This window comes from Diceros bicornis, chromosome 15 (genome assembly GCF_020826845.1).
Source record: "Diceros bicornis minor isolate mBicDic1 chromosome 15, mDicBic1.mat.cur, whole genome shotgun sequence".
NCBI classification, from domain to species: Eukaryota; Metazoa; Chordata; class Mammalia; order Perissodactyla; family Rhinocerotidae; genus Diceros; species Diceros bicornis.
This window is the reverse complement of record NC_080754.1, coordinates 66,430,555-66,457,068: the sequence shown is the minus strand read 5'-3', so window position 1 is coordinate 66,457,068 and position 26,514 is coordinate 66,430,555. Positions and strand designations below refer to the sequence as shown.

The 26,514-nt window shown below is 35.4% G+C and overlaps 1 protein-coding gene across 2 annotated transcripts in view; it reads left to right on the top strand.

The window, feature by feature from the left end:
• Nucleotides 1-26,514, top strand: part of KPNA4 (karyopherin subunit alpha 4) — a 58,439-nt gene that overhangs the window by 3,731 nt on the left and 28,194 nt on the right. For both annotated transcript variants that reach the window (XM_058556484.1, XM_058556485.1), the window contains 4 exons: nt 24,468-24,512; nt 25,380-25,469; nt 25,580-25,609; nt 25,708-25,760. In XM_058556484.1, the coding sequence (XP_058412467.1) occupies nt 24,468-24,512; nt 25,380-25,469; nt 25,580-25,609; nt 25,708-25,760 (218 nt within the window). The remainder of the gene's footprint in view (nt 1-24,467; nt 24,513-25,379; nt 25,470-25,579; nt 25,610-25,707; nt 25,761-26,514) is intronic.

Here is a 26,514-nt window from a genome sequence, read left to right as displayed (position 1 = left end):
ACTTAACCACTACGCCACTGGGCTAGCCCCTGATTCTTACTCCCTTATTTGTAATTGGCTCTGTTTTTTTCTTCTGTGCGAATATATATCTTAAGTTACAATTAATGGGGAAAGTTTTTAATGTAGAGATGTCTGATTGTTCATTGAAGGGCTTTTGGGCATAGGGAATTAGTGACTCTTCTAAAATCATAATTTCTAAGTGTTAGAGTTGAAACTAATTCATAGCTTTCAATCTGATGTTCATTCCTGTCTTTCAGTCTACCATTCTGGGTCCTCCAAAATGTGCTCATGCCTACTTCTTGAAAGACAGAAGCATCAAAGAAGGCATATGTCAGTAACCATTTAAAATAATTTACAGGAACTGTCAGATGATAGTCAAGGCTTGGCTTCTCTCATGCACTGTGTTAGAGAATCGTTATTATTAGTTTGAGAATAGTAACCATAGAGAATGTATGCACAGTGCAACACAGGAAATGGGTAGGGACAAAACTTCAATAAAAAATTTGTCGGAATAAAGCAAATTAAGATCATTATGTTTATGTTTTAAAAGTAGAGGGGGAATCTCTTGTAGACTTTATAACCTGTTTGATTTTTATAGAAGTTCTTGAGAGTGTCCAGGTTAAAATAGAGTATAAGTTATGTTAGAAAAATAATTGTCTTACAAAAACCTAGCTTTTAAGAAAAAACCTTACCCTAAAAATAAAAGAACATTAAAATACTACATAATTGGAAACTTGTGATTGTCCACACAAGATACAATATGAAGTCAGCTTGAACTTAAAAAAAAAAAATAGTTGCTTTGTTGGCAAGAGTTTAACAAATTGATCAGCTGTTTTATTGTTGTTTAGAAATGAGCTTGGTGATTTGTTCAACTGTACAGAGTGAAAAAGCATTGTTAAGGTATTAAGTCTTGTTAACTTTTAGAGACTGACCTCTCTCATCGCAAATCTTGGAACGTATTTACTATGCTTAAAATAACTGCTGTCTAATTTTTCATGTAATAGTCCAAGTGTGTGGCAATATGAAATATCTGACAGAAATATAGTTGGGAATTAAGTAATTTTTTGTGCTTCCTACCAGCTTTCCTGGTTTACAGGGCAACCAGTTTCAGAATTGCTTCATTGATGATTTTCTTAGAGATATCCAAATGTCTTTGTTTTTTATAGTCACTAATATGTCAAATGAATATACAAGATTGGAAAGAGTTGTAGGAGTGATTTAGCTTTAAAAGAATGAAACTACTTAAGAAAAAATGTGTAGGTAGTTTTTAAGCATTGATCCCTAATGCCTGGTAGTGGTTGTGGGTCCTTAAAATATTTTTAAATGTTTTCTGGAGCAGCATTCATCTACTTGAGGCCTGTAATGATGAAACAGGAGCTTGTCGTCAAATCTAACATTGAATGATAATTTTGGTACTCACTGGGTTAGTTTTGGAACAGAGGAGAAGTATGATTGAAGGGAACTAACTTTTTGAGCACCTACTGTATATGCTTTTAATTGTATTCTCATTTCTCCTAATCTTATAAGTAGGAGTTTTATTCATTTTATAGAAGAAAAACCTCTCGAGTTAAGTGACTTAGCATAGTGTTCAATGGAATGATTTTAACTCAGGTGTGTCAACGTCAGGTCTGTGCTGTTTATCCTATACCATATTGCTTCTCTTTAACTTCTCTCAGCCTTAATACGGATCTCAAAGTTGATTAAAAGATTGTATGTGAAAGTACCTACCATAAGTCCTTGGGGTTATAATAGGTATTGTTAAGTGTTTCCTTTTTTTCCCAGAGAGATTTTTGGAAATCGTGTATCATTTGTGGACTTTAAATTCGAGAGAACACAGTCCATTTACTATGCTTTTCATTTAGATTTAGTAAAAGACAGGGCTGAGGGAAACTCCCTTTTTCACAAGTTAATATGAGAACAATCTTTCTATTGGCACCTACTGAATAAAGACGATATATACATGCTTGTAATGGCCTTAGTTCAGAAGTTTTCAGAGCTTTGGGACTCAAGACCTGTTTACACTGTTAGAAATTAAGGACCCTCAGGGCTGGCACAGAGGTGTAGCAGTTATGTTCCTGTGCTCCGCTTTGGCGGCCCAGGGTTTGCAGGTTTGGATCCCGGGTGCGGACCGATGCACCGCTTATCAAGCCATGCTGCGGCAGGCATCCCACATATAAAGTAGAGGAAGATGAGCATGGATGTTAGTCCAGGGCCAATCTTCCTCAGCAAAAAAGAGGAGATTTGGCAATAGATGTTAGCTCAGGGCTAATCTCCCTTTCCAAAAAAAAAAATTAAGGACACTCAAAGAGCTTTGTTTGTGAATTTCTATGAATATTTACCATTTTAAAAATTAAAACAGAATTTTTAAAAATATTAACTCATATAAAGTAACATTAATAAAGCTATTTTATATGAACAAATTTCTAATGAAAAATAACTTATTTTCCAAAACCCAAAAAGTTTGATGCAAAGAATGGCCATGTTTAACCTTTTTTTCAGGTCTCTTTAGTATTTGGCTCAAGAAGAGATAGCTGGATTCACATATCTATTTCTGAATTCTATCTTTTGTGATATACTATTTTAGTTGAAGTATATGAAGAATATCCAGCTTCACACAGATAGGCAGTTGAAAAAGGGAGGAATGTTTTTTCAGATAATTACAGAAATTATTCTTTGATACTGTACCATAATTCCACAAATAGTAGTTTGATAAACTGTAGTTGGCAATGTGGAATCTGAAGCCACATCAGTGAACTTTTTTTTACTGCATTATGTTAAAAACCATTGGTCAGGGGCCGACCTGGTGGCATAGCAGTTGGGTTTGCATGCTTCGCTTCGGCAGCCCAGGGTTCACAGGTTCGGATCGTGGGCACGGACCTACACACTGCTTATCAAGCCATGCTGTGGTGGCCTCCCATGTAAAGTGGAGGAAGATGGGCACAGATGTTAGCCCAGAGCCAATCTTCCTCAGCAGAAAGGCGGAGGATTGGCAACAGATGTTAGCTCAGGGCTAATATTCCTCAAAAAAAAAAAAAAAAAAATTGGTCTGTCCTGTACTTGGAATGTATCTTTTACCCATGCCTGATTTTGTAACATCATGTATTGGTCATTTGGAAAATATTAATTCATTGAATTATGCAGATCTTCCAAATGCTGACACATTTTATTATACAATGAAAATTCACAGTTATTATTGTCACCACATAGTTCATCAGAAAAATCTTAAATATTGGGAATCTATCAAGCTCGTAGTGGTGGATATGAGTTTTCCAAAATTCTTGTTTTCACTTGAAAGCTCAAATTTTTTCATTAGCAACAAATATTGTAACTTGTTTTCCTTGAAGCTATAAGCTCACTTTGCTCGGTTTTGTGAAAACATCTGCCAGACACTGTCTGAATAACCATAATTTGTCTGTCAGTCGTTCTTTCAAGTAAAAATGATGTTTCATGAAAAAAGTGGCTAGTTCAATTCACAACTCAGACAGTCACACAAATACTTTTTCCTTGAGACAGTTATACTACTGCAGAAGTAGGTATGCTGCAGAAGTGGTTTATGTGTAATCCCCATTTTATCACAAAATTTTAGAAAGAAAAGGCCAGGTTAGTGTTTTGTTTTGTTTTTTGCTGTGAAAGATTCACCCTGAGCTAACATCTGTTGCCAGTCTTCCCCTTTTTCTTGTTCTCCCCAAATCCTCAGTACATAGTTGTATATTAGTCGTTAAGTCCTTCTAGTTCTTCTATGTGAGCCACTGCCACAGCATGGCTACTGACAGACAAGTGGTGTGGTTCCGTGCCTGGGAACCGAACCCAGGCTGCCGAAGCAGAGCACCCCAAACTTTAACCGCTAGGCCATCAGGGCTGGCTCAGAAAAGGCCAGTTTTTAATAAAAGTAATAATTTTTTACTATTTCATCAAGGACATTCTTAAGTGAGCCGGCTATTTTTTTTGACTGAAATACAATGACTACTAATACAGCCTGATGACATTGCTGAAGCACCAGCAGTTTTATCCACTGCATTGCACTGCAGTGCGAATGTTAACACAATAAAAAAGTATTAGTAGTAATATTATGAAAATAGTTTTGAGCTTGTGGACCCTCTGAAAAGGTCTCAGTAGCCCCACAGGAACCCATTGACCACACTTTGAGACCACTGTCTTTGTTTATTACTGTTGTTTCTGTTACAGGTGACTGTTACTTTTAATTAATAAAGGCTCTTAAAAGGCTTCATAGTATCACAGTTAAAGAACGTGGACCATGGAGTCTCGTACATTTAGATTTGAATCCCGGTTTCTCTTAATAGTTGTGGAAGTTAACTTAATCTCTCTAAATCATTTAAATGCTTAACAACGCCTGGCATGTAGTATATACAGAGTGAATGGAGGCTCTTTTTTATTTCTACCAACTTACTTAATCATGCATTACATCAAAATAACCTCCCAGCGTTCCCTGTCAGAACAACATTTTGTTTGCAATTCCTTTGTACCACTGTGCACCGTAATTCAAATCACATAACATGAACTGAGGAAGGCTTCCTTCTCCGTTCATTAGCACTCAAGTGAAAGCCTGCTTTCTCCTGCATGCTTCAACCAAATTGTCACAAAATTACTAGTTTCTGACTTCATTTCTCTAATCCTGTGTTGTAAGTAGGTTAGTAAATACTTTTTGTATGTTTTGTGACTGTATTCCCACAAGACTGTAAATTTCACCAGAAAATAGTTCTAATTCACACTGTGTAGTACCCATAATGAGAAATGATTTAAGGTCATAGACATTTGCTGGTAATGCAAGATGAGCTTGGTTATTTAAAATGCTAAACCTTTTTCTATTACTGTTTATTTACTGTGAAAACAAAATTTGATTAGTTGTCGCTTTTACCCTAAATTTTCCATAATGTATTTTGGCAACCTGGAATTTTATTAAATTTTTATTAACAAAAGTCAGAATCCTAAGGTAATGTGTTTCATAATTTGATGGTAGACATTTTTTAATATTAAAAAGTAAATCATATTCTATCTCAGATTCCTGTTCTTTAATGAAAACTTTAAGTCTTGTTTTAGTTTTTATACTATGTCTTTGTGGTTCCTTAAAGTAGGTGTTACATAAATTTATTCCATTGTAGTAGTTGTATCTTGAAAGTAGTCTCTGCTTGATTGTATTAAATGAATCTATCCTGTTTGCCACCCATCCTGCCTATTCACCCTGGTCTTCTTTAACCACTTACAGCTGTTGTTGGTCCCGAAAAACAAGCAAAATATAGTTTTAAGATTTTCAAATAATTATTACATTAGTCAGTTCTTTAGTAACTGTGAAACCCAGTATTTTCTGGCTCTCTTTAGAATAGTGGCTTTAAGGATGTTATAAACTCTTTTTCCATAACGTTGATATTGAAAGTTAGATCTGACAGCTTTAAGAGTCAGATCTGAAAGAGTTGATTTTTATATTTCATAGTTATGTTTTAGGGAACAGAAACCCAGCTCAAATTAGTTTAAGCATAATAGGGCAGTCTGGCTCTCATAACCCACTAAGTCTAGGGCCACAGCTGCCGTTAATTGTGATAAGAATTCTAGTGAAAGTCGAGGGACGACTCTGATCAAGATTTGATTGCATGTGTGTCGGCCCCGTGGCTTAGCGGTTAAGTGCGCGTGCTCCGCTGCTGGCGGCCCATGTTCAGATCCTGGGCGCGCACCGAGGCACCCTTCTCCGGCCATGCTGAGGGCGTGTCCCACATACAGCAACTAGAAGGATGTGCAACTATGACATACAACTATCTACTGGGGCTTTGGGGGAAAAAAATAAATAAATAAAATTATTAAAAAAAAAAGAAAGATTTGATTGCATGCTTATACCTGAATTCATTACTGTGGGCAGAGGAATATGGTTCTGTGATTGGCCAGCACAAGGTCACATGCCACATGTCCGGCTGTGTGTGTGTGCGCACACACGTGTGCACATGCACTCACTTGCAGGTTGTAATTGGGGTTCTTGGTACCTCCACTTAAACCACAGATCTGCCACAAGAATGAAGGGTCTGTAGAGTAAGAAGAAAGGAAGAAAAAGCCTATTGAAGACAAAATTATAAAGCACCACCATCCAATACAGATGTCGAATGATTCCTTATTTTGCCTTTGAATATTATGTGGAGATGTTCATTGTATTACAAGTATGTCTGTAGAATTGAGTTTGTTGTTGATCAGCTGTTTTCTCAAACATATCAGAGTGTTCACATTTTTTCTCCTAATATCTTGAATAATTTTTCCTAATTCCCTTTTATTCTCCAGCTTTAAAACAATAACAGTATTATCTTTAAATGATGAAAAAGCTTACTAGAACCAATAAACAAATGAAAAATATGAACAGCGTTATTAGTTATTAGGGAAATACAGATCAAAACTGTAATGAGATACCACTTCACACCTAGGATGGCTGTAAACAAAAAGAGAATAACAGGTGTTGGTGAGGATGTGGAGAAAGTGGAACCCTGATAGTGGCTGATAGGAGTGTAAAATGGTGAAGCCCTTTGGAATGCAATTTGGCAGTTCCTCAAAAAGTTAAACAGTTAACATGTGATTCAGCAATTCCACTCCTAGGTATAAACCCAAGAGAATTGAAAACAAGTGTCTGCACAAAAACTTGTACATGAATGTTCATAACAGCATTATCCATAATAGCTAAAAAGTGGAAACAAAGTAAGTGTCCATCAACCGATAAATGGATATATACATACAATAGAATACATATTATTCTGCCATAAAAAGGAATGAAGTACTGCTACATGCTACAACATAGATGAACCTTGAAAACATTATGCTACCTGAAAGAAGCCAGTCACAAAAGATCACATATTGTATAATTCCATTTATATGAAATGTCCAGGATAGGCAAATCCATAGAGACGGAAAGTAGGTTAGTAGTTGCCAGGGTCTGGGATAAGGGGGAAATGGGGAATGACTCCTAATGGGTGTGGGGCTTTTTGTAGTGAAGAAAATGATCTGGAATTAGATGGGGATGATTGATGTACAACTTTGTGAATGTATTGAAAACCACTCAATGTACACTTTAAATGGATGAATTGTATGGTATGTGAATTATATCTCACTAAAGCTGTTATATTTAAAACCAAAAAAAAACACAAATTGTTAATTAAGAGAAATAACTAGGGACCGTGACAATTTTCCACTACCTAAGGGTCACAGGTGAACTCTTGGCGGCTCTATTTCAGTAATTTCTGCGTCTGCTTTTCCCTGTATTGAATTCATTTGCTCAGCAAGTGTTTATTCAGCTTTGGTGTCTGAGATTATGTTCTAAGCAATAAGGATAAAGCAATGAACACCATAGGCTAAATTCCTGTTCTCGTGGAGTTTACATTCTAGCAGGTCAAGATCTCTCAGATTCCTGCTCTAAACTGACCCTGTGGGGACATTCAGTCGCTGTGAGCTAGTGTTGTAGTAGATCTCTTATCTTTTCTCCCTAAACTCAAATTTAAAATAAATAATATACCTGAAATTTGAAGGGAAAGGACATCCTAAATGTTTGGTGTCCAGTAACTTCCCTTGACATTTGTGGAAAAGCTTGATTTTTAGAGTGGGAAGACTAGGATTGCATCTCATTAGCTATATGCCATTAGGAAAGCTTAATAATAATTTTTTTAGCCTCAATTTCTGTAAAATTAAAATCTCATCTTAGTGGATATGTGTGTTGATTAAGATTTTAAGAATACAAGGAACACTTTACTCAGACTAGGTCAAATAAGCGTGGAGTGTTAGGAAAATTAAGGAACCAATTCTCACATTATCCAAGATACTTCATGTAGGAGTGTCTTGGTGGTAGGAATTCATGGAGCTTCGCTGGACTGCTCTGCAGCCACTAACCCAGCTACTAAGTTTTATTTTTCCTAGATACTGACTGTCTTTGTATTTATGTAATTTTTCGTTAAATTCCTGAGAGAATCTGAGCTGATAAGCTCTGCCCAAGCTGAAGCAAATTGTTTTGCTGCTGGCCTGCTTACGGATGGGCTTTTCCTGAATTGGGTGCTTGCCCCGGAACCCCCACCACCAGTCAGCTGTGGTGTGGGGAAGGAGGGGTGTCACATGGTAAGGAACATCTTTTGCCTGCTTCTGTAGCAGCATCCCTGCAAAGAGAAGTTTCTCTTAGACAAGGTTGTAAGTATGACATTATTTAGTTAATATCACTCCATTCTTACTTTTCTGTTAACTTTCTTCTCACTGTTAAAATCTAGGGCAAAGCATTATTACCTCATTATTATCTCATCTCCACAGTAGTTGTGTTATTTCTGCCATTGCTCTTTTCCAATTCATAAGATAACCAGCATAGTTCTTTTAAAAAATAAAGTAAATCAGATCACACCCCTCCTCTGCTTTGGTAGGTTCCCACCACATTTAGCTTCCAAACCCCTTACCTAGACCTTGAAGGCCTTGCCACATTTGGTCCCTGTCTACTTCTCCTACCTCTCACCCTGTTATCTCCTTAGTTACCATACTCTCATTCATCATCTTCCAATTCCTCTAACACATCGACAGCCCTCTCCTCTTCACACATGCTGCACTGTCAGAATGCCCTCCACCTTCATCCCCTTTCCTTCACCTGCCTGGTTGTTTCTTATCCTTTGAATATTCCATATTATTTACTGAGAGAGGCCATCCCTGAACAAGCTAATTGAAAGTTAAACTCCCTTGTTGTTTTCCTTAAGAACACTGATCATAATTTGTTAGTGTATTTACTCGATGTTAATTTCTCCCATCAGACTATAAACTCCCTGAGAGTATGGACCTTGTCCATTTTGTATACCACTCTATTCCTAATTCTCCTCACAGAGCCTAGCATGTACGTGGCACTTAAGTAAATACTTGAGGGAATTAAATGAAACTTTAAAAAAAGAAGAGTGTACTCTGAGTAGAATTAGTGACTAAATCAGATTTTTTCTCAAATTTATTTTTTTCTCTTGAAATGATAATGGTGTGGTAATTGTAAAAAATTTTTAGAAAAATGAAAAAAATAAAATACTCTATAAGCTTATTGCTATTAGTCTTTTGGAATGTTTTCTTATGTACATTTTTTCAAATATATTTGAATTTGAGTTCTCATGAGAATAACGCATAGTAGAATACAGAAAAGTTTCTCAACCTTGGCACTATTGACATTTTGAGTCAGATCATTCTTTGTTGTGGGGACCTGTTCTGTGCATTGTAGGATGTTTACCAGCAACCCTTGCTTCTGCCCATTAGGGGTCAGTAGCATGCTGCTCCCCAGTTATAACAACTAAAACTGTCTTCAGAAATTGCCAGATGTCCCCTGAGTGGCAAAATCACCCCAGATGAGAAGCAGTAGGATCTTCAGTAAATTTCCCAGAACGCCATTGCTATTTTCAGTTTTCAACTCAGAAACCTTTAGTGGATTCCTGTTGTCTATAAGACTCAGTCAAAATTTCTTAGTAAGCTAGGTATTTCAGGCTCTTGGTTCAGTTTAGCAGATATTGAGTGCTTGCTGGATAAATGCTAGTGAAGAGGCAAACACTAAAATATCTGACCAAATTAATTCTTACCTTTTTAATTTATAATTGCCCCATCCATATAACTTCCTCTCAGACTCTTCTCCCGCTTCAGGCAGGTGAATCCACCTCGCCTTTAACATTCGGTTCTTTCCTGTATTTGCTTTTATTGGGTCCCTACTGGAAATCCCTGCTAGTCTCCCCGTTACCTTGCCATTTCTTATTTATATTTCCAAGTTGAATTTAAGCCTCTAGGCCTCAGTTAAGTTTTCCCTCATCATATCAATTCATATCAATCATTCCTTTATTGAACACTTAGAGTAGTTACTTATGTACCCATATTTTGGTGTTTCCTCATGTAAGATAATGTTTTTACTTGTCATGTGTTTTGTAGAGAAAAGAGTATTGCAAAGGATATGTTTGACTTATACACCAACAAATCAGATAGATTAGATAAAATGGATAAATTCCTAGAAACAGCTAACCTACCAAGACTGAATCATGAAGAAACAGAAAAGCTGAACAGACCTATTACTAGTAAGGAGATTGAATCAGTAATCAAAAATCTCCTAACACAGAAAGGCCCAAGACCAGATGACTTCACTGGTGAATTCTACCAGACATTTAAAGAATTAACACCATTCCCCCTCAAACTCTTCCAGAAAACTGAAGACAAGGGAACACTTCTGAACTCATTCTATGAGGCCAGCATTACCCCTGGTACCAAAGCCAGACAAAGTCACTATAAGAAAACTACAGACCAATATCACTGATGAATAGTATTGCAAAAATTCTCAGCAAAATACTAGCAAACTGAATTCACTACCATATTAAAAGGATTATACACCGTGACCAACTGGGATTTATTCCTGGAATGCAAGGATGGTTCAATATATATAAAAATCAATCAATGTGATATACAATGTTAACAGAATGAAAGGCAAAACCACATGATCTCAATTGATGCAGAAAAAGCATTTGACAAAATTAAACACTCTTTCGTGATAAAGACACTCAAACTAAGAAGGAAACTACCTCAACATAATAAAGACCATACTTGGCCATAAACAAGAATGAGATCTTACCTTTTGCAACAACATGGGTGGACCTTGAGAGTCTTATGCTAAGTGGAATAAGTCAGACAGATACCATATGATTTCACTTATACCTAGAATCTAAAAACCAAAACAAGTGAACCAAACTCATAGATACAGAGAACAGATTGGTGGTTGCCAGAGGGGAGGGGGTTTAGGGGTGAGTGAAATGGGTGAAGAGGATCAAGAGGTACAAACTTGCAGTTATAACATAAGTCTTGGGAATGTAATGTACAGCATGGGGACTATAGTTGATAATATTGTATTGCAAATTTGAAAATTGCTAAGAAAGTAAATCTTAAAAATTCTCATCACAGGAAACAACAATGTTGTAGCTTTGTATGGTAACAGATGGTAAATAGAGTCAATGTTGTGATCATTTTGCAATGTATACGAATGTCAAATCATTACATTGTACACCTAAAACCAATATAAGGTTGTATCTCAATTATACTTCAATAAAAAAAATAAAATAAAGAGCAAATAAGAAAAGCCCCAGCGGACATCATACTCAATGGTGAAGGACTAAAAGCTTTTTCTGTAAGATCAGGAACAAGACAAGGATACCTGCTTTTGCCGGGTCTGTTCAACGTAGTACTGAAAGTCCTAGTCAGAGCAGTTAGGCAAGAAAAAGTAATAAAAGGCATCCAAATTGGAAAGGAAGAAGTCAAATTATCTCTGTTTGCAGATGGCATGATCTTATATGTAGAAAACCCTAAAGATCCTCACAAAAAAAACTGTTAAAAGTAATAAATGATTCTGGAAAATTGCAGGATATAAAATATATAAAATCAACATACGCTAACAAGGAACAACCTGAAAAGGAAATTGAGAAACATATTCATCTATAATAGCGTCAAAAGGAATAAAATACATAGGAGTAAACCAATGAGGTGAAAGACTTTTACACTTGAAAACTGTAAAACATTGCTGAAAGAAATTAAAGAGGACACAAATAAATAGAAAGACATCTTGTGTTCATGGATTGGAAGACTTATTATTGTTAAAGGTCAAAACTGTCCAAAGCTATCTACAGATTTAATGCAATCTCTATCAAAATCCCAATGGCATTATTTGCAGAAATAGAAAAATCCATCCTGAAGTTCATATGGAATCTCAAGGGATCCTGAAGAGCCAAAACAATCTTGAAAAAGAAGAAGAAGTTGGAGGTCTCACACCTCCTGATTTTAAAACTTACTATAAAGCTGCAGTAATCAAAACAGTGTGATATTGGCATAAAGTCAGACATATAGACCAATGGAATAAAGTAGAGAGCCCAGAAATAAACTTTGGCATATATGGTCAAACAATTTTTGACAAGGGTGCCAAGATCATTCAGTGGGAGAATGTCAATGTCTTTTCAACAAATGGTGCTGGGAAAATTTGATATCCACAAGCAAAAGAATGAAGGTGGACCCTTACCTAACACCATATACAAAAATTAACTCAAAATGGATCAGAGACCTAAACGTAAGACCTAGAACAATAAAACTCTTAGAAGAAAACATAGGACAAAAGTTTCATGACTTCGGATTTGGCATTGATTTCTTGGACATGACACAAAAGGCATAGGTAACAAAAGAAAAAATAGATTAATTGGACTACATCAAACTTTAAAACTTCTGTGCATCAAAGGACCCAATAAACATAGTGAAAAGGCAGCCGAAGGAATGGGAGGAAGTATTTGTAAACCTGATAAGTGGTTAATATCCACAATATATAAAGAACTCCTACAACTCAACAACAAAAGGAAAAGCTATTTAAAAATGGGCAAAGGATTTGAATAGACATTTCTCCAAAGAAGATGTACAAACGGCCAACAAGCATATGAAAACATGCTCAACATCACTAATCATTACGGAAATGCAGATCAAAACAACAGTGAGATACCACCTCACAGCCATTCAGATGACTACTAAAAAACAAAAACAAAATAAGAAATATTGGTGACAATGTGGAGAAATTGGTACTCTTGTGTGCTGTTGGTGAGAATGTATAATGGTGCAGCTACTATGGCAAATGGTATGGTGGTTCCTCAAAAAATTAAAAATAGAATTTCACTTCTGGGTATATACCCAAAAGAATTGAAAGGGACTGGGAGATTTATACACTTATTTTCATAGCAGTGTTATTCACAATAGCCAAAAGGTGGAAGCAACCCAAGTGTCCTTCAGTGGGTGAAATGGACAAATAAAATGTGGTCTATATACATTCTGTTATTCTGATTTAAGAGGGAAGGAAGTTCTGGCATACACTACAGCATGGATGGACCTTAAGGACATTATGCCAAGGCACAAAAAGCAAATACTGTATGATTGTACTTATATTAAGTGCCTAGAATAGTGAAATGTGTAGAAACGGAAAGTAGCTTGATGGTTGCTGGGAAAAGAGGGAAATAGGAAGTTGTTTAACGGGTATAGTGTTTCAGGTTTTCAAGATGAAAACAGTTTTGGAGATTGGGTGTACAACAGTGTGAATGTACTTAGCACTACTGACCTGTATACTTAAAAATGGTTAAGATAGTAAATTTTGTTACATGTATTTTACCACAATTTAAAGGAAAAAAAAAAAAAAAAAACAGTGCCAAATGCTGGTGAGGATATGGAGCAACAGGAACTCGATTTCCTTGCCAGTGGGAATGCAAAATGGTACAACCACTTTGGAAAACAGTTCGACAGTTTCTTACAAAACTGACCATACTCTTACCATACAATTCATTAATCACACTCTTTGGTATTTATGGAAATGAATAAAAACTTATGTTCACACAGAGGAGCTTTATTCATAGTTGTCAATACTTGGAAGCAACAAAGATGTTCTTCAGTAAATGAATGAGTAACTGTGGTACACTCACACAATGGAATATTATTCAGCACCAAGAAGAAATGAGCTGTTAAGCCATGAAAAGACATGGAGGAACCTTAAATATATATTATTAAGTGAAAGAAGCCAATCTTTAAAAAACGCTACTCGCTGTATAATTCCAACTATATGACATTCTGGAAAAGGCAAAACTATAGAGACAGTGAAAAGATCGGTGGTTTCCAAGGATTATAGGCAGAGTACAGAGGATTTTTAGGACAGTGAAATTAATCTGTATGATACTGTAATAGTGGATACGTTTGTCAAAACCCATAGAATGTGCAACACCAAGAGTGAACCCTAATGTAAACTGTGGACTTTGGGTGATAATGATGTGTCAGTGTAGGTTCATCAGTTGTAACAAATGTACTGCCCTGATACAGGATGTTGATAGTGGGGGAGGGGCAGGGAATACATGAGAACTCTGTACTTTCTGTTCAGTTTTGCTGTGAACTTAAAACTGCTCTAAAAAAATGAAGTTTCTTTTAGAAAAGGATATGGCATGACATCATTCATGTAAAAATTTATATATAAAACTTATAGATGTGTTGATATACATTGAAAATATCCATGAGAATTAAACAAATTCATAAAAATGGTTGCTTCTGGGGAGGAAAAAAAAGGGAAAGGAGGGAAGATTTTAGTATCTGTAACATTGAAATTTTTATTTCTTTAAAAAATAAAGCAAATATGAAAAATAGTAACATTTATTGATATGTGGGTATGTTATGATTTTCTGTACTTTTTTGTATATTTGACATGTTTCGTGGTTGAAAGTTTTTTTCAGTTCATTCTTGTATAAGTGGTTAATTTGGGGATATATATGTTAAAATGTAGTCTACTCCATTGACTGCATTGATAGAGGGGAACTCCTATGGCCAGTTTATGCAAATTTAGGCACATTCTTGTCCCAGAAATATTGCAGCCTAGTGAGAAATGGGACTCTGCCTGCAGAGTGGCTTAAGAGAACAAGGAAGGGCTAGAGAGGGGGTTTTGTTTTCATTTGGAGAAATCTTCATGTTTTATAGATACCAGACTTTACTTTTAGTTCTGTAACTTAGTCAGGTACAGTACTATAGCACAGTAAATGAGATGTGGGTTAGAAACTTTGTCTTGACTAGTATTTTTCAACTTATTAAATGTCCAAGGATGGGAATAAAGGGTAACAGAAACAGACCAGAATTCATAGTAGATGAGGGAAATATTGGAACCTTTGTTTTTATGGTGATGATTAGTCATATTAAATTACTTTACAAAGTAAATTTATATTCAGTAATGGTTCTCAGTGCTCATCTTATCTGACCTTTCAGCACCGTTTGACGTAGTTAATTATGCTTCCTTAAAAAATAATTTTTTTACTTGATCTCAGATTTGCAGATTCTTGTTGCCTTCTCTCTCACTGACTGTTCCTTCTTGGTCTTCCTTTTAATTTTGGAGTGCCAAAAAGATATGCTCACTTCATAACATGGCTATCTCACTAAGAGTAAATGCCAAAATCTTTACAGCGGCCATCCATTTCCTTCTCCTCTCTGCTACATTGCATGTCAGCCACCCTGGACTCCTTGCCTTTCCTTTTTTCTCATGTCTGGGCCTTTCTTACTTGCTAATCCCTCTGCCTTGAATATTTTCTGCCAAGTACCCCGTGGCTTGCTCATGCATCTTAAGGTCTTTACTTAAAAATATCCCCCTTCTTGGCTTTATATTTTTCTCTCTCATACTTATCAGTTATCTCACATACTATATATTTTAGTTTTATTTGCTGTTTCTCCCCACACTAAAATGTACGTTCCATGAAGGGAGTTGTTTTTGTCATTTTTTTCTCTGCTATATCCTTAGCACTGAAAATAGTTTGTGGCACATAGTAGGTGGTCAGTAAACATTTGTCAGGTGAATGAATGGCTATCTATGGAGATATACATGTTCATTAAGTGTGTGAGCGTAACTAGAGTTATGTTTTGTAAGTTCTAGTAAAGTGGTTCAGTAATTTGCCTTTTAATAAAGATTTTTCTATTGCCAAAGTTGAAATCTTTGAATATAAGTTCACAAAGAAAAATTAAAGAATATTTTGAAAATAAATACTAAGGAAAAGTGTTTTATTTGAAGAGAGATGTAACTGAAGTAGACCTAGGGTGAAAAAGTAGTGTGGTGTAGTATAAAGAACATTGGGCTGGGGCCAGGATAATCTGAGCCTTACTATTCTTGGGGAAGTCACTGGGCCTCGGTTCTTTTCTCTATAAGATGAGATGGTTTAAATGATTTTTATTCTTTCCAGTCACAAAATCCTATAATGCTATTTGTATTAGACTTTTCTGTAACAAAACCATGCATTTGAATTGATTATGTTCATATAATATATAAGGAAAACATTCCCTAATCTCTCTTGCTTTTCCTATTTCATTTTAATCTGATATTCTTTTATACATGGAAAAAAATAGTTTTTGTCATCTGAGAGTACACCAGTTAAGCAGAGAAATCAGATTTCTTCAGCAGTGGTGTAAAAGTTGGGCTCTATTGACTTCCTTAATTTGGTTGAATCTCATTTCATTTCTTGTTCTCTATAATTTTTCCCAGTGTCTTTCCCATGTGTTGAGTTTTCTTCAACCTGTCATTCAGTCAGTTCCTGACATTTTATTTCTTCTGTGAAGTACTTAAAACGTTTGAAGAGAAATGGTCATTCTTGCTAGCAATTGATCAATCCCTTATAATACATTCATTCATTCTAAAAGGGAAGAGAGTACCCTTTTGCTCATAGAAAACTTAAGTATGTGTTTAGTACAACATTTCTCTATGTGTTGTCCTTAACCACTTTCTATAATTGATTCTGAAAGTTTCCCATCTCTGAGAGGGTTATATGTGTCTCACCAAACCTCTGGTCATTTCTTAAACTTTTTTCTTTGCCTACCAGATACCTCGCCAACAACACAGAGTTCATTTGTTTGGTAATTATCTCTGCTACCAAAACTAGTTATTGAAAGCTCAATCATTTCCATGTTCTTTTAACATTGCAGTGTAATTTAAGGCAAAAGAAGTGCAAAATGTGAAAACACTGAGCAGCTATACCAGAGCCACAAAGTAGCTCTTCAGTTGTTTACAGTTTTGAGCTGCGTGTAGTAACTTGTACAAATGGCAATTAAACCTTTTTTTTTTTTTTTTTGCTTGAGGAAGATTAGCCCTGAGCTAACATCTTCTGCTATTTTGTATGTGAGTGGTGACCACAGTATGGCTGACAAGTGGTGTAGGTTCGCGCCTGGAATCCAAACCTGCTAACCCAGACCGCCAAAGTGGAGAATGCAAACCACTACGCCACTGGGCCAGCCCCTGTGACATTGTTTTTTGAAGTTGATAAAATTGATAGTTTTTGAGGCATAAAAGATCTTAGAGATCTGTTGAATCCCCTCTCTTTACAGATGAGGGAATTAATGCCCATAATCATGGTAATTTGTCTAAGATTACATTAATTAAAGGTAAACTTGAGGGGCCAACCCGGTGGTGTAGTGGTTAAGTTCATGCGCTCTGCTTTGGTGGCCCAGGGTTTGCACGTTCGGATCCCGGGTGCAGACCTACACATAACTCATCAAGCCATGCTGTGATGGCATCCCACATACAACACAGAGGAATATGGGCACAGATGTTAGCTCAAGGCTGATCTTCCTCAGCAAAAAGAGGAGGATTGGCAACAGATGTTACCTCAGAGCCAATCTTCCTCACCGAAAAAAAAAGAAAAAGGTAAAGTTGGGACTGCTAGCCATATACTAGTAGAGTAGTGTAGCCATAAAGTAGTAACTCATCTTGGGAGGAGACATATGTATGTATGCGTGTATGTTCTCCTCTACCATATGTATACCTTTTGTACGAGATAGGTGACTATAGAAAACTCTGGAAATTCAACTTTTTCCTTTTCTTCTTACCTTTATTTTCTAGCTTTTCCAAATAGATATGTATAACTTTTAAATTTAATAATTTCCATATTGTTTGAATATTGAGTAGATAGTGAAACTCTTCTGTATTCCTATTCCTTGGAGTTAACAATGGGTTAACAGTTTCTTACATTTTTTGTGATTTTCAAAACTGTATTCATGTACTAATAAATTGTTTCAATGCTTATTATAATTTAGATGTGGACTGTTTTAAAGTATGGTATCTATAGACTAGAATTAATTCTTAAAACTGCTCCAATAGTTTGCCAGGATTAAATCTGATCTCCTACCCTGCATTTATTTTCCAACCCCTGTTACTCAGTCTGCATTAATATTTTTACTTGTGAGAGATAAGAACTTGATTCTGCTTATGAAGACTTTTGCCCATCACTAGTAGTGCTAATTAGAACTTTTTTTTACTACTACTCTTTGTGTGTGTGTGTGTCTGTGAGGAAGATCAGCTCAGAGCTAACATCCATGCCAATCTTCCTCTTTTTTTTTTTTTTCTTCCTGAGGAAGACTGGCCCTGGGCTAGCATCCGTGCCCATCTTCCTCTACTTTATATGGGACGCGGCCTCAGCATGGCCTGACAAGCAGTGCATTGGTGCGCACCCGGGATTCAAACCCAGGCTGCCAGCAGCGGAGCGCGCGCACTTAACCGCTAAGCCACGGGGCCAGCCCCTTACTACTACTATTAATAAATACTATATCTGAGAAATAAATCGAGTTTGAGTAAGCTTTTAAAATTTGCCTTTTATTGTCCTAAATGTAGAGTTGGAATTTATTTGCTAATCACCTGCAAATTGCCAAGAATTTGCCAATATATACTCTGGCAAAGGCATGAATAAGTACCATGATGGCTGTTGCTAGAGATCCGCAAGTAGAGATGAAAGGGGGGAGAAATAGGAAAAGAATCGGAAAACGGACTTCTTTAGTTATGTATTTTTAGCTTTTGGTTTATCATATAAATTGGGTTGAACAACTCAATTGGGTTGTACTGTTGTACCAAGTATGTTTAGGATGTGATGATCATTTGGGTTGAAAACACCAGTAAGTCCCTTTTCTCTGAAATGTGCAGGTTAGCTTTTCATGACATGATGGATTTGGCTCCTTGCCTACCTTTCCATTCCTGGCTTCTGACATTCTTCAACAGATTCTGTGCGTGCCATCTTTTATAATCCTCTCTTTTATATATGCAATATTTTCTACCTGCAATGCCTGTCTCTAAATGAATTTCCATTCAGTCTTAAAGATTCAGCTCATATTTCATCTTTATTACTTTGTCTGCTGTCAAGAGCGGTATGCACATTATAACACATTACATTTATTAAATGAGTAAAATCAAGTAACATGTTTAGAATGGTGTTTGGCACCCAGTGTTTGCTAAATGTTAGGCTTATTCCTATTTTATTAAATTATACTTCTCAGTCATAAGAGTACTGCCTCCTTAAGGCCATGGGTATGCTATGTATGGTCCATCTTTGTATTTCTAGTGCTTAGCAAATAGGTGATTAATAAATATTTGAATGATTGAGTAAATGCTTTCCAACAGGCTCTAAATAGTAGTACAATAGTAATTCATGTTGTGGGGGAATATGTATGTGGATGTATATATAACTTTAAAAATCGCTTTATTGAGATATAATTTACCTTGCATAAAACTCACCCATTTTAAGTGTACAATTCAGGGATTTTTAATAAATTTTCAGGGGTTGTGCAACCATTACCACAATCCAGTTTTAGAACATATCCCATCACCCCACAAAAGATCTCATGCCTGATTAATTTTTAAATTTTTTATTCTCTTCTGTTTTTTGTGCTGTTACCTAAATATTAACATTCCTAGGATATGAATGACAGGCTGAATGAAATAAAATCAAAGCATTATGTTTCTTATCCTTCGTATGACTAACTTTAGAAGAATTTTCTTGAAATATTTTTCTCTAGTGAAATAATTTACTGATCTAAACCCTAACTTTTTACTCAAAAAATTTAAAACATTCAGATTTCATACAGTATATTATTACATCATCATATCTTAAATTAGTAGTTGTTAGAGTTTTAAAGAAAAACTATACATTGTTAAAAAGTCACTTAGAAATTAAGTAGCCACCAGTTAGAAATTAAGTAGCCATAAATAGGAAAGAAAGTACTAGACCCTACATTCCCTTAGAGCAGAGAAAGTGTTTAATCCCTAGAACCTAGCACAGTAATGAACACATAGTAATTATTTGTTAAATTAAAAAACTGAATTCCTTTTAGATAGATACAGCATTATGTGTTCTGTAAGATTCACTTGTTTGAATTTTTTGACAATTTCTTGTCCCCTTTTTCCTGAATTTAGAATTTTTTAACTGTATTACAAGAAAAGAAATAAAATTTGAGTGATCTGCCTGAACTCTACTCGCTACCCAGTCCCTTTCTCTGCCTCTGTCCCCACTTCCCAACCCCCTATTTACAGATCTATCCTTTAGATAGATCTTTGGCCTATAAATAAGCCTTTAGCCAGTTTGGTAGCCTTGTGGAATCTCATTGACAGTTTACTGCATCAGTGTAAGTCATGTGAATTCACAACTATTATATTTGCATGTAGTATATAAAAACACTGCTCTCGAAGATAAGGAAAGGCTTAGAAAAAGAAACTTTATGTACTCCTTTCATGGGACCCCAGAGAAATAAAATTCCTTGATTTGAGATGGAGTTGTGACTTGAAAATGTCTAAGTATCTAATACCACTTTTAAGGCATTTGTTTTTTACTATAAAAAATATAAGGGCTGCCAGGCTGGTGTGTAGGATGTCTTTCTACTAATTCATTCAGTCTTCTCTTTACCTTGGAGGTAATAGCTTTTTCTCAAGAGAAGAAAACTCTTTCTTGCTTTCTTGCTCTATAATAAAGAGATTGTCAGATCTCTCATTTTGCCAGTAAGTTTCTGTGAGTAATAACAGCCCAAGGCTTATGTCACAACTACAGTGTTAAAATGGTTTGATAAATTTTTTATTAATAGTTCCAAATTATCAGAAACTCCAAACTTAATGAATAAGGTGTACAGTCATGCATCACTTAATGATGGGGATACATTCTGAGAAATGGGTCGACGGGTGATTTTGTCGTTGTGTGAACATCATAGATTGTAAATACACAAACCTAGATGGTATAGCCTACTACGCACCTAGGCTGGGACCGCTGTCGTATATGCAGTCCATTGTTGACCAAAACGTCGTCATGCGGCATGACTGTACTGTAATGGGAATAAAATATTTGTGTAAATATGCAGTAGTTGTTTTGGATTTATTTAGTAGTTTGCGTTTTGAAAAGAAGTTAGTCAAAGCCCATTATACTTTATCTTGCTTCTTTAGATGGAATAGTTACTAATAAAAATTTTCTTCGATTAGAAATATTTCTGGCCCTCGGAAGTCTGCTTTTTATTGAACAGTCTTTTAAGTAGTACATTTTACAGGTTTTATTTTCTGTGTGAGGTATAAGACATAGTTTTTGTTGTTGTTTACTCTTTTTGTATTGTGATTAATGCAGAGCCCATTGTCTTGATAATAGGATTTTTGCTTTAGTATGAACCATGGGTTCTTTTTTTTTTTTTTAATTTTTATTTATTTATTTATTTTTTCCCCCCCGAGCCCCAGTAGATAGTTGTACGTCATAGCTGCACATCCTTCTAGTTGCTGCACGTGGGACGCAGCCTCAGCAGGCCCGAGAAGAGGTGTGTCGGTGTGCGCCCGGGATCTGAACCCGGGCTGCCAGCAGCAGAGCGCACGCACTTAACCACCAAGCCACGGGGCCGGCCCTGAACCATGGGTTCTAAAATTGGCTTGAACTCTATTTGAGTTTAAGACTTGTGGGAGACAATATAGCTTAAGTTAATTGGCTTTGTATGAGACTGAATTCTAATCCTGGCTATCCCACTTCTAACTATGTCACTTTGGCCAAGTAATTTAACTTCTCTAAGCTTCGGTTTCCGTGGCGGTAAAAAGAAATAAGTGTTTCTTCTTCTTACGTCTTAAGGCTGTAATGATTAAATGATAGTGAATGTTGAAACTCTTATTGTAGTACTTAGCTAATTATTTTTATTCATTTTGCAGCCTATCTTATTAGTATTTTTTAAACTGAGTCTTGGTATTTTTAAAATCTATATATGTAACAAAGCTCAAATTAAAACTTCACTTAAACAGTGCTTCACTTAAAGATAGAAAACATTGGTTTGGTCAAAAATTGAGGTAAAGATTTCTGTGCATAGAAGATTAGCCAATACATTTTGAGAAGAAATAATACTTATTTTTTATGTTATTATTTATATATAGAACTTACATTCTAGTGAGAGGGGAAGCAGACCAGTAAGCAAGTAAAGCTATATATAGTATATTAGAATGTGATAAGTGGTATATGGAGGAAAAATAAGGCAGAGGAGTAGAGAGTACCCAGATGGAGAGTTGCTGGATGGTTAGGAAGGGGAAGACCTCACCATGGAGGTGACATCTGAAAGACTTGAAGACGAGAGAGTGAGCACCACTTAAGGAAGAGCATTACAGCCTGAGGAAATAGCAGTAGCAGTAATAATAATAGCTAACACGTGTACTGCTATGTGCCAGGAACTGTCGAAGTAGTTTACATATATTAATTTATTTAATCCTTACAGTAATCCTATGAAATAGGTATTTTTACTATCCTCATTTTATAGGATACTGAGGCATAGAGAGCTAGTAAGTAGTAAGGCTGAAAATTGAACCCAAGCAGTTTGGCTCTGGAGTCCATCTTAGAAATTGCTATAGACTATATTAGTGAAGCCCTTGAAGAGAGAGAATTTCCAGTGTGTTGGAGGAATGGCAGAGTTAGGATACAGCAAAATGAGTGGAGAGAATAATAGGAGCTGAGGTCTGAGAGGTGGTAATTGGGGAGGGGATGAGCTGGGAAGATTTGAGTGGACTGAAGCCATTGTAAGGACTGGGCTTTTACTCCAAGGTGGAGAGGCATTGGATGGTTTTGAACAGAGAAGTAACATGATCTGACTTACTTTTTAGAAAACAATTCTTTATTGAGTCCTTCCACAGAATCTCTGGGTAGAATTCAGGAGGGCCTGGGAACTTAGAAAAAATTACATCTTTATTTTCACTAACTTCTAAGTGAAACAGTATTTCTTTCATTTAATAATGTAACCAGTAAACCTTAGTAGTTATTAAAGTTACCTGTGTGACTTTGTCACCACCAGTAAAAATCACATTATTGTTGTTGCAAGGTACTCTGCATTTATGGTCATTATTACTTTGAAATTATAGTAGTTATTGGACCCACTGCTAGGTCCCATTTACTGTGATATTGAAGCACGTATATTACAATTTGTTTTTTCATATTTATATATTTTTGACAACTATATGTCAATATAATTGAGGTTTTTTTGTAATCTTAAGTATTTATTTTGTGTTTTTAAAAACACTATCTGAGAAGGTGTCCATCAATTTCACCAGGTTGCCAGAGGAGTCTATGGCACACAAAAATTCAGATTCACTGTGATGATTACTTTGGTTGCTGTGATAAGAATGGACTGGGGAGGAAGATGGAGGGCAAGAGTAGAAGGAAGGATACAGTTAGGAGGCTTTTGCAGTAATCTAGGTGAGAGATAATGGTAGGTTGCACCAGAGTAGTGGCAGAGGAGGTAGTGATGTGTAGTTGGATTTTGGATAAGTTTTGAAGGTTGAACCATTAGGATTTATTAACAGATTGAATGTGTAATGTGAGAGAAAAAGAATCAGGGATGGCTCCGGTTTTTGATCTCTGCAGCTGGAAGGATGGAGTTGCCATGTGCTGAAAATCTCCTCAAAATTATTAATAGATCTATAATATTGGCTATATCATAAAAATTTTTAAACAATAACATAAGGCTTATAAAAATACAAAGGTACAAAGAATAAAAGAACCCATAATCTCACCCCACGTATGAATCATATGAGATGGCATAGAGTACATATGTTAAAGATCAAAAGTTTGATTTTGGGGCCGGCCCCGTGACTCAAGCAGTTAAGTGCGCGTGCTCTGCTGCAGCGGCCCGGGGTTCGCCAGTTCGGATCCTGGGCGCGCACCAACGCACTGCTTATAGAACCATGCTGTGGCGGCATCTCATATAAAGTAGAGGAAGATGGGCACGGCTGTTAGCTCAGGGCCAATCTTCCTCAGCAAAAAAGAGGAGAATTGGCATCAGATGTTAGCTCAGTGCTGATCTTCCTCACAAAAATAAAAAAGTTTGATTTTGGATATGTTTGAAATATTTGTTAGACATCTAAGTATTACTCTGTGACTTACTGTTTCCATTTAATATGTCTTGGCACATGCCGTCAGAAAGAATGAGGCGAACCTATACATAGAAAGAGCTTGAACTTGTTTCTAAACATTTGAATGTTTTACACTGAGCCTGTATCCGTGTGTTAGGTAACCACAAAATGAGAAAAACACATGTTAAAAAATAAGAGAATGGTTACAGTATGTGATAGAATAATTATGTGGTCATTAGAAAGAATGAAATAGATCTGTATATATTACCGTGGAAGATCTGTAAGATCTATAAATAAACAAAAATAAGGTGAAGAACAGAATAAATAGATAAGTGTGTCAGATGCATAGTAAATCTAACAGGTTTACCTTTAGAGAAAGAGACTGTGGATGGGCAGGAAGTCTTCCCCCTCCCCCTTTTTAAAGCAGTTGAGATTTCTAACCTTGTATGTGTATTACTTTTTAAAATGTCATGGTTTATATGGTGAGATCATGAGTTCTTTTATTCTTTGTTACCTTTGTATTTTTATAATTCTTATGTTACCATTTAAAAAATTTATGATATATCCAATATTATGGATCTATTAATAATTTCAAAGAGAATTTCAATATTTGAGAATATGAATGTGAAATTAAGATAGAAAATCATCTATGTAATATATAATCTTTATTATGAGTAAAATATGACTTTATGTACATATATGACTAGAAGAAACGATTAGGGGATGTACATCAAAATGTTAATAGTGGTTTTCTCTGGGTGATGGAATTTGAGGTGATTTTTTTACAGTATTTTTCTTTAATTTCTTGTAGACTATGAGAAGGCAACGAAATGAAGTTGTAGTTGAATTAAGGAAGGTGAGTCTGATTAATATTGGGTACTTCTAATCATAATTGTAACATTAGAGTATATATAGAAAATATCAAATGTATATTAATCCCAAGGGCTTAGCATTTCTTTTTCTTTTGAAAACTGAAAGATTTTGACTAAATATGACATGCTTTTGAAGTTGGAAAAATACAACTTGTCCATTATCCAAAAATAGAGATAAGCAAATTATCAGATGGTTTTTTTCCTCTATAATTTTTAAATGATTTATGTAAAGTGTAAGTCATAGGTATACAGTTATACTAAATACTTCTGCTATGTACAGGTAGTAGTTATGCCCTGAAAAGAACTTGTTACTTACAAATTTCATCAACTTTTCAAGTGTTAAAGTAGGTTATATTTGAGAGTATATTTTTAAATTTGTCCCAAACATTTTAAGTGAAATTCCAGCTGCCCTTGACTTAGTAAGGCTTTGTTGATTTTGTCTGGTTTTGAACTGCCCAACTTTTGCTTTGACTCTGTTTTTAGGTGATAAAGAGAAGCTTCCGATGATGTATAAAATGGTTTAGTACTTTTAAATAAATATGTATGTTTGGTTCTGGCTTAAACTGTACACTATCTTTTTTAATCAAATTTTTTTGTTTTTTAGTTTGTTTAGACATAGGTCACAGTTCACTAAAAATGTAATATTTGGGGGTTTGGAGCTCAAATTAGTGTTGCTTAAGTGTTTAATTCAGTTTGGTTTAATTTTCTGCATTTGTGTTTTACCTTTAAAAGACACTTCATATTTTAGTTTGTAGGCACAGGATTGCCTAACCTTTGTATGAAAGTATTTAGCTTTTTTTTATTTAACTGAAGTTCTTTTTTTTATTTTTTATTTTTTATTTTTTTTTAAGAATAAAAGAGATGAACATCTCTTAAAGAGAAGGAATGTACCACATGAAGATATCTGTGAAGACTCTGATATAGATGGTGATTATAGAGTGGTAAGTTATTGTTATTCTGGTAACTTAAAACTACCAGTGAAAGAATTGACGTAAGTATAGAATTTTAAGGGGACTTTTTAACTTAGCTTTCTCTTTACCTTTTTCCCCAGCAAAATACCTCTCTAGAAGCTATTGTTCAAGTAAGTCAAGGTTTTTTATTCCTCTCTTCATTTGTATTTCTTGAACTTAACAACTAATTATTGTGTATCTACATCAAAAATTATTTTATTTTTTATAGAATGCTTCAAGTGATAACCAAGGAATTCAATTAAGTGCAGTTCAGGCTGCTAGGTAAGTTAAATTTTGAGGACATAGTTAAATTTTATAACTTATACAGGAATTCTGTTTTGGGTTTTCACTATATAGTAGTTCTGTCACTCATATTTAACCTTGATGACAAACAATAAAGAACGGTCATAGACCAACTGAATTTATCTTAAACATTATTCTCTGATTTAGAGTACTAAAACTGGTAGCAGTTGTCTAAACTCACAAATACACTGAAGCTTTAGTGTGCAAAACATGTACAGATGCTTGGGAAAAGTTGATTGACAGGTTATTGCCGTAGACCAATAGAAGAACATTATTTATAAAGCTTTACTTTTTACCGATTAATAGGTTTAATTTTATAAAAGGTCAGATTTTTCAGATCCTGCCTAGGTAGTTAATTCTTCTCACAATCCTCATATTGATAAAATAATAAATCAAGTTATAAGCTTATTATAGCAGTGTATAGGCAAGTAGACATTAAGATTTAGGGCTACAAAGACTCCAGTCTGTTTCCAGGTAGGAATAGTAAGTTATTTTGCATATTTCTGTTGTGAAACCTATACCCTCATATTTTAAGGAAAGAAACAGAAAAAACTTATTACTGAGATCTTTGTATTAATAAATACGTTGGGAAAGACATGGCTGTATCGTAGTACAATATAATGGTTTCTTTTGTATATTTATCAATATGAGAATAACACCCTGTGTTGTGATTATCAACAGGAAAGAGACAGTTAAGTAAGAAATTGATCCTAGTTATAGAATTTCAAAGTGG